The sequence below is a fragment of the Pseudopodoces humilis genome, chromosome 9 (assembly GCF_049639895.1).
Source record: "Pseudopodoces humilis isolate 2021_Gansu_Grassland_sample_001 chromosome 9, ASM4963989v1, whole genome shotgun sequence".
NCBI lineage: Eukaryota > Metazoa > Chordata > Aves > Passeriformes > Paridae > Pseudopodoces > Pseudopodoces humilis.
The window spans coordinates 7,472,525-7,485,812 of NC_142208.1; the positions used below are offsets into that span (position 1 = coordinate 7,472,525).

The window sequence follows — 13,288 nt, forward strand, 5'->3', positions numbered from 1 at the left end:
TTTTCTTATCCTTTTCCTGTAACTGGATGTACAGAAGTGTAGTTGTGCCAACAGCTGCTCTGGAGTAAGGGCTGGGCATTCATTTCATGGTTCTCTGTGTGCAGCCTTTGTAACAGTACAGTATCCAACTGCAGATTGGATCTGCAGTCACACAGGGATCATAACTACAGCTCTGTGTGGGGCAGTTTACCTGCTAACTTACAGGCTTGCATCTTACATTACTTAGCAATGCACCCTGTTCAGGTGCCGATGTGTCAGTGCAGGAGAACTCTGTCCGTTTATTCCTGTACTGAGAGTGAAGTGCATTCCTTGTTCCCTGTGGACTTGACTGCCCATCAGTTGTTGATACAGGAGTGAGAATTTTATCCCACAGTCAGGGGATGCTGAAACACACTCTGAAGCACAGCTGAAATGATTGCTTCTAACAGAGTTTTATGAGTTTTGAAATTTTGGTATGATAAATGTTTCAGGCTAGCTTGTCTGCTAGACAGCTGCATTAATCTCCTCTTCATCTGATAAATTAATATCAGCAGTTGGGGAGTTTCAGATTTTGGAAAAATAGAAGTAGCAGTTTGTTAGATAACTAATGAGATCAATAGGGAATTTTGTAGAGCTGTCTGAGATAAATGAATGCTGTAATGGATGAAAGCAAATAGTTTTTGGGAGTATTTTGTATCTAAAGTAGTACAGTAAGATGATGTCAAAAGCGTCAGCATACAGTAATAAAACAGCTGCATGTTGCATCAAGTATTTGTATGACTTGGCATGTTTAATTTGGGAAATGATGTGCCTTGAATATGTGGAAGCAGAACTTTTAACCAGTTAGAAGTACTGTAATTTCATGTAGATAGCTGGTTTAATGGAACGGATTCTGGCTTCTGAATACCGGAGTCTTTTGTGTCTGCGTGGCTTGGGATACTACTTTTGAAGACTCTTGGAAGCTGAGATACTGCTGAGATTTCTAGCACAGATCACTGTGCTAGAAATCTTTTAGGACTTTGAAGACAGTGTAATTACTGCTACTACTAGGCAGCTGGAGATTACTTGTTCTAATTACCAGTTAGTCTTCAGTGTATATAAACAGTAGATCCCACTTCTGTGCTTTGTCACTAGGCTAGATAGATGCTTGAGGCTGCAGAGATGAACTATCCTGAATGTATGTGCTCTGCTCTGGTTTTGCTTCTTTGGCTGCCATGTAGACTGGCATTTGTCAAGCATGTGGAACTGGATGATTCCAAAGCAGTTCTAAATTGCCATGTTACAAATGTGGCTCTGTTTTGCCCATTATTTCTAGGCTCTTATTTCTGACTGGCTGCCTTGTCACCTCCCTGAACATTGACTTGTTTCTATCCTTGTGCTTACAAAAGCACTTAAATATAACATGTGTTCTACAGATTATTAGATTGTGTAGTCAAAAGGGAGATTAATTTTGTTGTTTCTCTGTAATGGCAGGGATTCCATTGGAGTAACTCGTAATTTGCACCGGACATACACTGACAATGTAACAGAATCAAACAGAGTTGAAGGAAACAAAGGGAGTCTGTTTATATGGCTACATTAGTGATCTGAGGCTTGTTCTGTTTTCTCCTTGAGATCTTGTCTCATCTTTTGTAGACAGAGACACAAGTGCATGCAGACAGGAATGATGTTGGGTGTTACTGCAGGGACATTGTTTTGTATTGGTTTAGTGCTGAAATGTAAAAACTGTTAAATCCAGTGTGGTGTTGTAAGTGTTTAATAGGCCTTCAGAAATGTTTCTTTGGCCATTGTTCTCCAAAGCAGTTACTTGAGTCTGTTGTAAACAGCTGAGAAAAGTCCTGTCACCTTCCTTATGATATTTTTGTCAGAAAGCAGAAGGGAGCAAAAGGTTTTGGAAAATGTGCTCTTTTGAGAAACAAACTGTTCATAACACTTGAAGCATTTCACAGTTGTTGTTTCTGTTTTCCTTGGTTAAATAGACCTATACAGGAACTCTGCATTTTTATAACTGAGTTCTTACAGAAAGGAAATACTTAAATGAAAGAATTAGATATTTGCAGTTTTGAATATTGGGTTTTCCTTAATGTAGATAAAACAAATAATAATTTTAAATGTTAGTTGCTAGCCTAGTCCAGCTAGTAACATTTCCCTGCATGTTTTAATTTTCCAGCCCCAAGGTCTTTAAAACTCTGAGACAAAAGAGGAGGAAGCCTCAGTGCAGATCTGGTGTGCCTTGGAGCAGCCACCTACATCCAGTTGTTTTGTGGTACCTTATTGTGACCCAGTGCTAGATGGCTTCTCCAGGCACAACTTCTCTGCTTCTTCAGACTGCATGTAGTTCAGGGAGCCATTTCCTCAGTGGAAAAGTGGAATGCTGAATGGCAATACTTACGGACTGGAACTAAGCTACTATATGAGTCTTACATCATTTAGCTTAAGTGAGAAGTTCTGTTTAACATTGTATAATGTATGAATGTTTGAAACATATGGTAGTATGCTACAGAAAATGAAAATAAATTTGCATCACACTTCTCAGCACAATTAATATTTTCTAGATGTCTAACCTGCAGCAATTAACGAGTTTTTAGACTATCACTGATTCAGAACCAAAAAATCTAAAAAAAAACCCCTGCACTTTAGTTTTTAATATCAAACAAGGATGTTGATGTTACCTTGTTTTAACAATTTTAGGTCTGTCATATGCAAGTCACACAGTTGGTTTCACACCACCAACTTCACTGACTAGAGCTGGAATGTCTTACTACAATTCCCCAGGCCTTCATGTGCAACATATGGGACCATCCCATGGTATTACAGTAAGTATCTAAAATCGTAAATACTTGTTACCAGTATGGTTTGGTTTTTGGAAGTTATGATTGGTTGTCCTTAAGCTTATTTACAAAACATTTTTGTAAATGTTTGTTTTTGTCTCCTTACTCCAAGACATCTATTGCTGCTTTCTTCAACCCTGATTTTCCTCTTCACCCCTCAGAAACTGATTCTTTTTGGAGAACCTTGTTTTCTGCAAAAGAATAGGATGTATTATCATCTTAAGGACAGTAATAGGTATCATCCTATGGATCAGCAGGCAGGGTGTGAAAAGTGATTTTCTAAGCTGCTAAGCCTATCCCAGGAAGTAAAAGCATTGCTTTCATTTTTCTCCTAGTCTCCACCATCTGACGGATGAGTCATCTGAGGTTGCTTCAAGCTCAGGTTTTCTTCAGGATGACACACAATGCTACCATCATGTCACTGTAACAGGCAGTTAACTCTTATTTTCTATTGTCATTGGCAAAGAAGAAAGTTAATATAAACATTTGTTAGGGCAATTTCTCATATCTTTCAACTGAATTTATTTTCTTTTTGCCTGCGATGTTTGATGCATTTCCACTTCATCGTGTTTCTTCTAAATATTTGTGGAGTTTAATGAGCAAACAAAGCCTAAATATTAACCATATGGCAAGGTATCTTATGGTTGTTGTATCAAGACCATTTTTATTTTTCTCAGCAGGTATGGTAGTATGTAAATATTCGTCAAGGTTTTTGCTTATACTTGTCATTCTCAGATGTAAAAAGGTATTCTAATAGAATTTTTAGTACCATGCTGAAATATGCGTGCTTCTGGTTTAGGTGGGTGTGCAAAGGTAATTGTTACAATTACACTGAGCCAAGGTGGGTGGGTACCACTACAACGGTAGCTAGAACAGAAAGAAAGCTGGAGCACAGCACGAAAGTAAAATTCTAGTTGGGGCTCAGCCCATGGCTGTGTGTCACATGCATTAGTCACAGGAAGCTCTTTATGCTTCTGGAAAATGTAGAAACTAACTTTATAAATGAGTTTGTCAAAGAACCTGCTCTGTTAAGTCTCTGTGAAATACTGCTCTTTCTGAAGCTGTGAATTAATTGAGTCACTGTGAAAAACATCATCTTAAGGACAAAATACTAATTGTTCAGAGAAAGGTGTTGACAAGCAGCTCATGGCTTTGTCTCAATACTGATACCAGGTCCCCTTATATTATATGTATGCAAATGGAATAAATGATATTAAATGTTTCAGAGGCATCAGTCAGTTTTCAAGAATCTCTTGGGTTTCACATATAACTTTAATCTATTGTACATAGTTGTGCAGAAAAATAGATACAATATATTTGATTTGACTAAACTGTAGTTTCATTCTTGACTCTTCATTTTCGATCTCCATTGTAGAATAAATTTGACTTTACGTGTAGTACATTTGGTATAGAACTGTAATCATGCTTCTCCCCAGAGCTGACCACCTGTGGTTGGTTAGTAATTATGGGTAGGTGGTTTGTCATGCCATGAGGTTGTTGATTAATGCTAACCAGATTGGTAAGTAATGAGCATTTTTATTTCAAAAGTGCAGAAGTTAGTGTTGTGGAGTGTAACTTATATTTTCTCTTTGCTAACATTAAAGATCATCCTTCCCCCTCCTGCCCCTCAGTTTGTAAAGGTAAAGTGGGGTTTAAATATTTCTATTTAAATGTACCGGTTGTTGAAAATCTGTGGTTTCTCTTGAGGGGGTCTCTAACAACTGCTTCACTTCTGCAGCTCAGAGGGTTGTAATATATTTTTTTGTTTTCCAAAGAGCAACTTGTATTATGCTTCGGTTTTGCTCCATTGTGTGGGCAAAGAGTCTTTCAGAGATGGAGAGATTCCGGGCAGACTCTGATACTCAGAATTTTCCCACTCACGCTCATGAGCCTGGCAACATGAAGTTAACAGTTCATCAACACCTACTGGTCAGGCAGGCACAGCTGGGAGGTGCTGTGCCTGCAGCATCTCATTTCTTTTTAGGTTGCTGATCATCATGGGTAAACCTATCTGCAAGACATGTCTTGTGTTCATTTCCTGCAAGCTGACAGGAAAGAATGCACATTTTCTTTGAGGTCAAGAGTACTTCCCCTATCCTTTGCTACTCCATTTTAGAGGAACATTTATTTAATGTAAAAGTTGTATTGTGACTCCTGCAATGTTTTGAAATTTCTTCTTCCCACATAAGTGTTCAGACTTCTTTGTGTGATTTTTTTTTTCCCTTTGCCAAGTTTAAAGGACTTGCACCTAACATTGTTCAGGAGTGTGTTAAACATAATTTCAATATTTGTTCTGCAGAGGCCTTCACCACGAAGAAGTAACAGCCCCGACAAATTTAAACGTCCCACTCCTCCTCCTTCTCCAAACACGCAGACCCCAGTGCAGCCACCTCCGCCACCACCTCCACCACCTGTGCAACCTCCGGGCCAACCCGCAGCATCGCAGGCAGCCAATTTTCAACATTCAGTGCATCCCTCCTCTCAGCCTTAGTGCATGTGCTCAGCAGTCTCTATGTCAGAAGTGGACTCATAACACAGAGCAGTTTACTAAAAGCCAAAGGCTTACTTGGCATATTTGGATTTGACTTATTTGCACTGAGGTTATATAGGCTTCACTGTTAATTGTGTTGTAAACATTTGTATAAAATGCACCAGTGTTGTGGGTCTACAACACTAACTTAACAAAGTTTTCCATCAGTGTTTACTTGAACTACATGTATGTCCATTCTCTGGCTGGAACATTTGCTACTCTGTTTGGTAATACGACATTATGTCGTTTTGCTTGGCTCCAAAGCTTCATTTTCCTGGCTTTTAGGTTTGTAAAATTAAAGGGATACCTTTTTATATTTTTTCATGATAATTTGTGGAAAATGAAAGGCATGATGGGCTACATGATAAATTCTGAAATATTACAGTGTTTACCAAGCTTATGGAAGATCAGCACTATGTTTCAGTCATTTAAAATATCAGCTTCTAGTGCAAAAGTGAGACACCCTGATCAGTGCCCAAGACACAAACTCTCTGGTATTACATAGCAAATAAGCTTTATTCACAGAGGACACATCCATTCTTCTCTTGTTTAAAAGCACCTCAAATGTATGGTACAGTCAGAACTTTACACTGAGGGAATTGGCTTGTCTGTGGAATGTACAATTCGTGGACCTTAAGATTCGATGGTGTCACTTGACCTCTCTGTTAACCTGTAAGCTGCCCATACTGTGTGCCCTGCCGCAGTTGACCATTGGGAAGTGTGGTCCTGCCCACAGGACTCAGGTTACTGAGAGCTGATTCAAGTGTGTGCTCTTGGATCTTTTTGCTGCAGAAGGCGATGTGATTGTAGAGAACAACTGATGATAATTTCTTTCTTGTTAAAATATATTCATTGTGATTCCCCTGAAGCAAAGTTGGAACAGGTATTTTAAATGTTCAAAAGTATGTTAGAAAATGAGATGAGCATAGAGACTATATTGGCATAACAGCCAAAACTTTGTATTGCTTGGTAGAAACAGAGTACAAGAAAGTAGCACAACATGGCACTAATAAATGCTTATTTAGCAGCCTAAGCCGGTACAATGTATAAAGAAATGTATTCTGAATACATTCTTTCCATTCATTTAGCACAAATAAATTGGTTTCACTTTGCAGTGGAACAAAGTGTCACTTCTTGATATTGACATCCTACTTGGTTACATTTTCCCTGAGGTTCCTGTTGAGTACTGGGGTTTATATATTATGAATAATTTTAAATGGTTTACCTCATATATATGGATATGTGGGCCATGGAAAATGACAAGAGAATGTTTATTTTATGAGAATATGTATCTGGCTATAATCAGAGCAGAACATGAGTAATTTATCTTTTGTTTACAAAAGTTTGTTTGACATGCCTAATGCTTTATTAAGGACATTTTTAAGAAGGAAGTACAGCATTCTGGTAGTATACTAACACATGTACATATATTGTTGTGTTTGACGCTCAACTATTCAGTCAGAATTGCAAACTGAAAATCTTTTTGAAAACAGTGCTCTAAATCAAAATCGTAAGTTAAAATAATGTTGTAAAATGTTTCGCTTAAGGCAAAATTAGAATTTCTTCACTCTAGGTATGTAGTTTCAGCTCTGAGAGAATTTAGAGAAATTCATATATAGTCTATTACACTTCTTAAACCAATATGGGATCAAGTGCATTATCAAATTGCATTACATTTATTATGGTAGTGACTCTCCAGTCAAGTAATTCTCAAGATTGTGGCAGACCTAAAATTTGACCACTGCTTCCATCTGAAAATAATTGACCATATCAGAGGCTCAGCTTTCCCTCGAAGAGACTTAGCTCTGAGCGTTATAATAAAACAGAGCTCCTGATTCAGTGATAGGATTGCATGGGAGAAAGCGACAGGTACTCAAAGGTGGGACTAAGGTCAAGACAGGATCATCTTAGTTTGACGCTCGTCCTTTTGTAAACATAAGACAAAGAAAAAAATACATTTTTTATTAAGTAGGATTCCAGCTCAACTATCCCAGAGTTTGAAATGGTGCCCTCCTTTCTGAAGTGCTTTGAGATCCTTGGATGTACGGCTCTGTGGAGGACAGTCTCGTGGTGGATGTACAAATATGGGTGGAAAGGAAAGAGCCTTTGATGGTGTTTTAAGATCTCAAAATGGAAAATTGCCTAGAATAATTTACTTTTGAAGCATATTCCAAAACTGAATATGTGTAACCCAAGTTCAGCTGCTGTTGTTAAGTGTCTTAGAGAACTCTCCTTACTGTTCCAGTGGGACTCTTACCAGAAGAAAGTAGAGAACTGACAAATGTTATATATACTAAACCTTGAAAGTGTAAAAAGGCACTAAATTTGCCTTATCAAACAAAGAACATTGAACAAACATTTGCTTGCAATCAGAAGTGTTAAACTCTATTTGTAGACTTTTTGAATAAGATGAGAAATTGTGCACAACCATCTCCTAATAAATGTAAATGGATTTTCAGTTTTCCTTGTGAATTATAGTCATGAATTATGATTCTGCAGCTGTGATTTTATCAGATCTATAGACTGGAGAAACTCACTTGGCAGTGAGGTCCAGCTCACTATGAGGGCTTAACTGCTTTGTTTCTCTCAGAAGCACCTGGGTGGTTTTCTGACATCCTTTTCATCACTAATGCCTCTCAGTTGCACACTGCATTGTCACTAGTTGTGTAAGGCCACAGAAGCAATGTTTAGCTTGTGGAGCATTTTGTGAACGTACCCCTTTACAGCTAAAGATTAAAAAAAAAAATAAAACCTACTTTTCAGCTGTTTCAGCAGTGCTTTCCTCTCTGACAATCAAGCAGCTTTCTTCTTGTATTTTCTCTCAAAGGATCTGGCTTGGATGCTGGAATGCAGCTGATACTCTGTAGAGCATTAAGAATTTATTTTATCCACGATTTGTTCCACAGAACTTCTTTGGAAGAAGAGGTGGGACTGTTCGAAGGTAGTAGTCTAACAGCTAAAAGCCAGATACTATGTTTTACTTACATGTGCTCTTCTGAGAGTATATTCCCAAGGGCAGAAAGTACATCACTTTTTCCAGGAAGTGTAGTGCTTTTCTATTGGCAGTTGCTGGAGCTGAGCAGGATTCCTTCCCTGTTAAAATGTTTTCATTTAGGAATCCAGCTGCTTGGGTGGAATCCCTGGGCACTTCAGCTGAAGGAAAAATGCAGTCTTGGAAGCAATGAAAATGAGAAAGCTTCCTGGGGTCTGTTCAATTTGCACCGCTGACAGGAGAGTATGTGGACTTCGTATATTCTGTTAAATAAATGGAAACTGATCATGGAGACAAATAAAAAAGCCTTAAATAGTTTGTTGGTCAAAGAAACACCGTCTCTCATCCTCGGTATCGATTATTGCTTGCTAAGAGGATGCAGCCAGGGACCTTGATTGAGTTATGCAGTGTTTTTGTGATCCTAATGCTTAGCTTCGCAAGCAGTACTAATTCTAATACTTTTCAACTCTTTCTGATGTTTCCTTTTTTTCAGTCATGGCAGTCTATTTCTTTTTGATCCTTGGGAGTCTACAGAGCAAGGACTATGCAGAACATATTTCTCCAGTTCAAGCCATCTTAAACCAGAAGGTTTATGTGTGTAAGCTACAAAACTATAATACATGCATATGTTACAACAACCTCCTTGAGAGGAAAGATCCTGGAAGAGAGAGCAAACAGAGCCCCTAGATACCAAATGGACTGTATGCATAGAGACAATCTGGTTTCCTCCATTCCCTGTGGAGCCAAATTCCTCTCCTAGCCTTTTTTTATTTTGGATCAAGGTTCTTAAAATTTTAAATTATTTTAAATTCCATGTCTCACTATAGTAAGTACTCAGGATACCTTCATGTTGATTTTGGATAACAACCATTAGTCTCAGTATGAGCAGAGTTTGAGTCAATGCCTCTGTGTAGACAGGAGGAAGTCCCTGAATATGCCAGACCGTGGCCTTTCAATGCAGTTGAAGTGGGAGTGTGTGCTCATTGAATGATTTATTTTTCTAAGCAGCTGGTTTTGGATTTTAGGTGTGTTCTGAAGAGGAGATACACTGTGGAGTTTGGTGCTGCATTACAGACAGCTGCTGCTACTTTAGGGAGAAGAGTGCTTGTGCCTGTTCTACTAGTCGGGCTCCAAAGAAAAGTACTACCTCATCTTTCAGTTGGGATGATGTGGCCACAGGGTCAGCAGAAGTGTCATAGCTGTGTTAGGTTTTGTTCTGCATTTATTACCTGGATAGGAGTCTTTACTCACTGGAATGGGGCTCCTTGTAGAGGAGGAGTGAAGAGTTAGGAGATGGTTGAGGATTGGGTTTGTGAAAATTGTGTCCCCATAGTAAGTTGCTGCTCAGAGTGCTGTTTATCTAAGCCTGGGGCTTGCCTGTATTAAAACTATTTTGGGGAGGGAAGTTTTGGGTTTTTTTGGTGATTTCGATTGAACAAATGCTGTGTTGCAGTTAAGTTTATGGCATTGGTATCTAACTAAAAAACAACAGCAACAACAAAAAAAAAATCACAAAAAGCAATTCCCCTTTCCACAAAAATATTGGAAGTATTCTTCTGTGTGCAAAGGTGGGTTTTCTCATGATAAAACTTAATGCTGTATCTATAAATGGAGATGTTTTACTCTAGTGGTAAAACCTAAGCTGTCCAAGGCACTTTAGTTTGTGATTGCTGACTTTTGTTTTGGCAGGTGTTTCAGATGAAATCTAAGCCTCCTGTGGAGGAAGAAAAAATCACCTGACAGCTGTAGACTGTTCCTTTCCTGCAGACATAACAGCAGTTTCCTCAAATGCAAGTGGAACAAGCATCTTTGAGCTTTTTTGAAGCTTATATTTAATTTCAGTACTTTGGTGATTGCTCTTGTATATTTTGAGAATCGATGTAGCCTCCTTATAGGTTGGTTGGGTATCCAGCTGGTTGTTCCTATGTTTTTCTGATCCTAGTGAAGGAAGCCTGTTCAAATTTGGATCAATGGCCAAAGTGCAGATTTGTTGAGCATGAGTCCAAGTGGTAACTTTAAGAACATTACACTGTGTTGGTGTGGATCAGAGCTTATTGTAAAAACCTCAGATATAAAGAAGTTTTGGGTTTTTAGCAGGTTACGTTTTATTCCTGTACTATCTGCATTACTGCTTTTTTGTATATCTCAAGGTGTTTACATATACTTGTAATTGTTACGATGTGTCTGTAATCAAGCTCATCTGTGCCTTCATGCCGACTTCCAATAAACACTTGATTTTTTTGTATTTACTTGTATGGAAGACTACTGGGTGGATGTATATTTCCTTCTCTGTCAGCCTGTCATCACTGGGAAAAAGAGGAAGAAAAATGAGAACTAGCGGTCAGAGAAAGATAGATGATTGTCTTTGTTTTTACTGTCTTTGATTCCAGTTGGGGCCATTCCTTGTGTTAAATGTCTGTGTGTAACCTGGGGAATAACCTGTTCACATAATCAAGTTTGCATAGCAGATGCTCCTCACTTTGCTTTAGGTGGATATTCAAAGTACAGTGCATGCTTGACTCCATCAGTTTTGCTTCTGTCTTGGAGGAATGTAGCTACATTTCTTGAGTTATTGTGGGGAAATTCCAGAGTACCTTTTGGGATTAAACACGCCTGTTTAACTTTACACAGCTGCCTTCCATGGGACTTCAGGCGCTTTTTTGCCACAGCAAAAGGTGCAGTATTTTTGGTCTTAGTTGGCCTCCTTACTTTGAGGGTACTTTTCCTTGGGAGGGTGGAGTGGAATAGGGAAACAGAGTTTTGTCTTTTTATTAATTTTTCCCAGTTCATAGGAACAGAGATGTATATTTTTGTACAAAGTTACAGAAAAACATCCTACGTGTTCTGAGTCAAAAGCTGTACATAAGCAGGACAGGTCTAATCTGATATCAACTGCGAGAAGGAGAGAAGACAAGAAAATGTTTCCTTGCCTGTGCTAAGGGGTGTGCTGTATATTTTGTAGCTCAGAAAAGAGTGCTTTTGCTATTCCTTTGTAGTAGTAAAGATCATGGTATCAGGTGCTCTCTTCCAGTTTTTCTTGATTGTCTTGTAATCACACTTGATTGTTCAATTAAGTCATTCTATGATGATGGATTCAGTTATTTTTTAATGGAGATCTGTCTTAAGAATCCACTAATTTTTGCTATTTTGACATATTTTCTTACTAAAACCTTAATCAATTATAATACTTAATGATTTTAGAGCATGAGCCAGTTGTAATCTTTACATTGTATGTATTTGTGTAAATTCTGTGAGTACTTTGTTGTGCCATCCCTTTTGATGTTTCTTATTTTGCCACTTTTTTATTGTGTGCATTCATTTGTCAGCTTAGCACAGAGGTCACCTGTGGCATACTCAGTAGCTTGTCTAGTATTACTTGCTGTGTCTGGCTGTTTTGCCAAGATTTTGGATTTAGATTTGAAAGTCTCAGAGGTACGTAAAATTACGCCTATCCTGTATTCAGTGTCTTGAGTTGTTCAACTTGTTGGTTGAATGCAATTGTGTCTGTCTTGTTCAGCTGCTGCTCTGGCCTCTCTGCGACTGCTGCTCTGCTCAAGTCAGCACAGGCCTCTGCCTGCAATGGGAAGCGTGCTCTTCCATTCTGACCAGTAAAATCCTTGTATTCTGATGGCTACAAATTCCTGGGCACCGGGCCATGGGTGTATTTCAGCAAATGCTAACCTAGCTGATCTCTGTTACTCTGTTCTTGGAACACAGGCAGTCTTTCTTAAAAGGCCTTTATTCTCCTCATGCTTCTGCTGCAAATGCTGAGCGAGCACTTGTTCTGCCTGTCCCTGACTGCCATTGCTGGGTCTGTGGACTGGGAAAATGAGCTGTTGCTCTCTTTGTGCATGTCCTTTGTTATCAGCCATTTGTCTGAACAGAAACGAGCCACTTCAACACTTTCAGAATTGCAGGAAAAAAGAGGAAGATGATGCATGTTGCTGTGTTTAAGTTCAGGTTGCCTTGTCCAGGTGATCACCCCATTAGATGGTTGTTTTTTATTTCTTCCAGTGTTTGTACCCCTTTATAAAGGAAAGCAAGTTCCCAGCATTGCAGGGGTTAACTTAGAAATCCTGGCAAACTGCTGGGAGTGAGAGAAAGCGATGCATTGCACAGCAAGTAATTTTAATAAGCCTAATCCTTCCTGAATGTAAAGGTGCTGGCTTGGATAGCAGTCTGTTTCACATGCTTCTAAGACTATTCTGTACCTTTCAAAGTACACGGCACAGCCATCCTACAGGAAGCAAGAAGAGGTTGGGGTCAGTCCTGCTTTTCCCAGATGGAGACTAAAGGTATGTATAAAGACTAAATTAGTTCAGTTGGATGCAGCAAGCAGTAAGTACAGTCAGAAGGTCTGAGATGGGAACCTTGAGGCTTTTGAGCCACAGGACTGTTGATGAGAGTCATCTGTGTTCCAAATTCTGTATATCAGTAAAAATGTTCTACACCATGTCCCGTACCTTTTTTCTCTTAAGCCTTGAACATAACCTGGCATGTGAATTTAATGAAACCAGAACACTGATCTGTGGGAGTCTCAAGTATCTGTGGTGTGACCATCTGGCATTTTTGGGGCTGAACTTAAGAAGAAGTATATGCTGCTACTTCCCTTCTCCCTCAGTCCCTATAGTCACACTGGCTTCCCTCCTGTCACTGAAGGCCCCCTCGATCTGGTGTGAAAAAGCAGTGTTGTGAGCTGGGCTCTTGCCATTCTGGATCTGAGTGCTTTTTGACAGTGCTGAATGAAACAGGGTGTACTTTTGTAGTGAATTTTAACACTATCTTGGCTGTCGGTAGCAAATATTAAATGTAGAAGAGGTAAAAAACAAATGCTTCTTCATGCCTTGAAATGGGAATTTTAGATCTGCTGTGACCTTTTTTTTCCATACTTCCTAAAAATTGACCTGATTTTTCTGTACCTCTTCAACACTGCTACTGACTTCTGCTTATTTTCTA

At 39.0% G+C, this 13,288-nt stretch overlaps 1 protein-coding gene across 2 annotated transcripts in view; it reads left to right on the plus strand.

Moving 5' to 3' along the window:
• The window catches only part of CCDC6 (coiled-coil domain containing 6), a 51,520-nt gene extending 40,933 nt beyond the window's left edge, over window positions 1-10,587 (plus strand). For both annotated transcript variants that reach the window (XM_005520433.3, XM_088059718.1), the window contains exons 8-9: window positions 2,671-2,795; window positions 5,110-10,587. In XM_005520433.3, the coding sequence (XP_005520490.1) occupies window positions 2,671-2,795; window positions 5,110-5,301 (317 nt within the window). In that variant the 3' untranslated portion in view covers window positions 5,302-10,587. The remainder of the gene's footprint in view (window positions 1-2,670; window positions 2,796-5,109) is intronic.
• The last annotated feature ends 2,701 nt before the right edge of the window (window positions 10,588-13,288 follow it).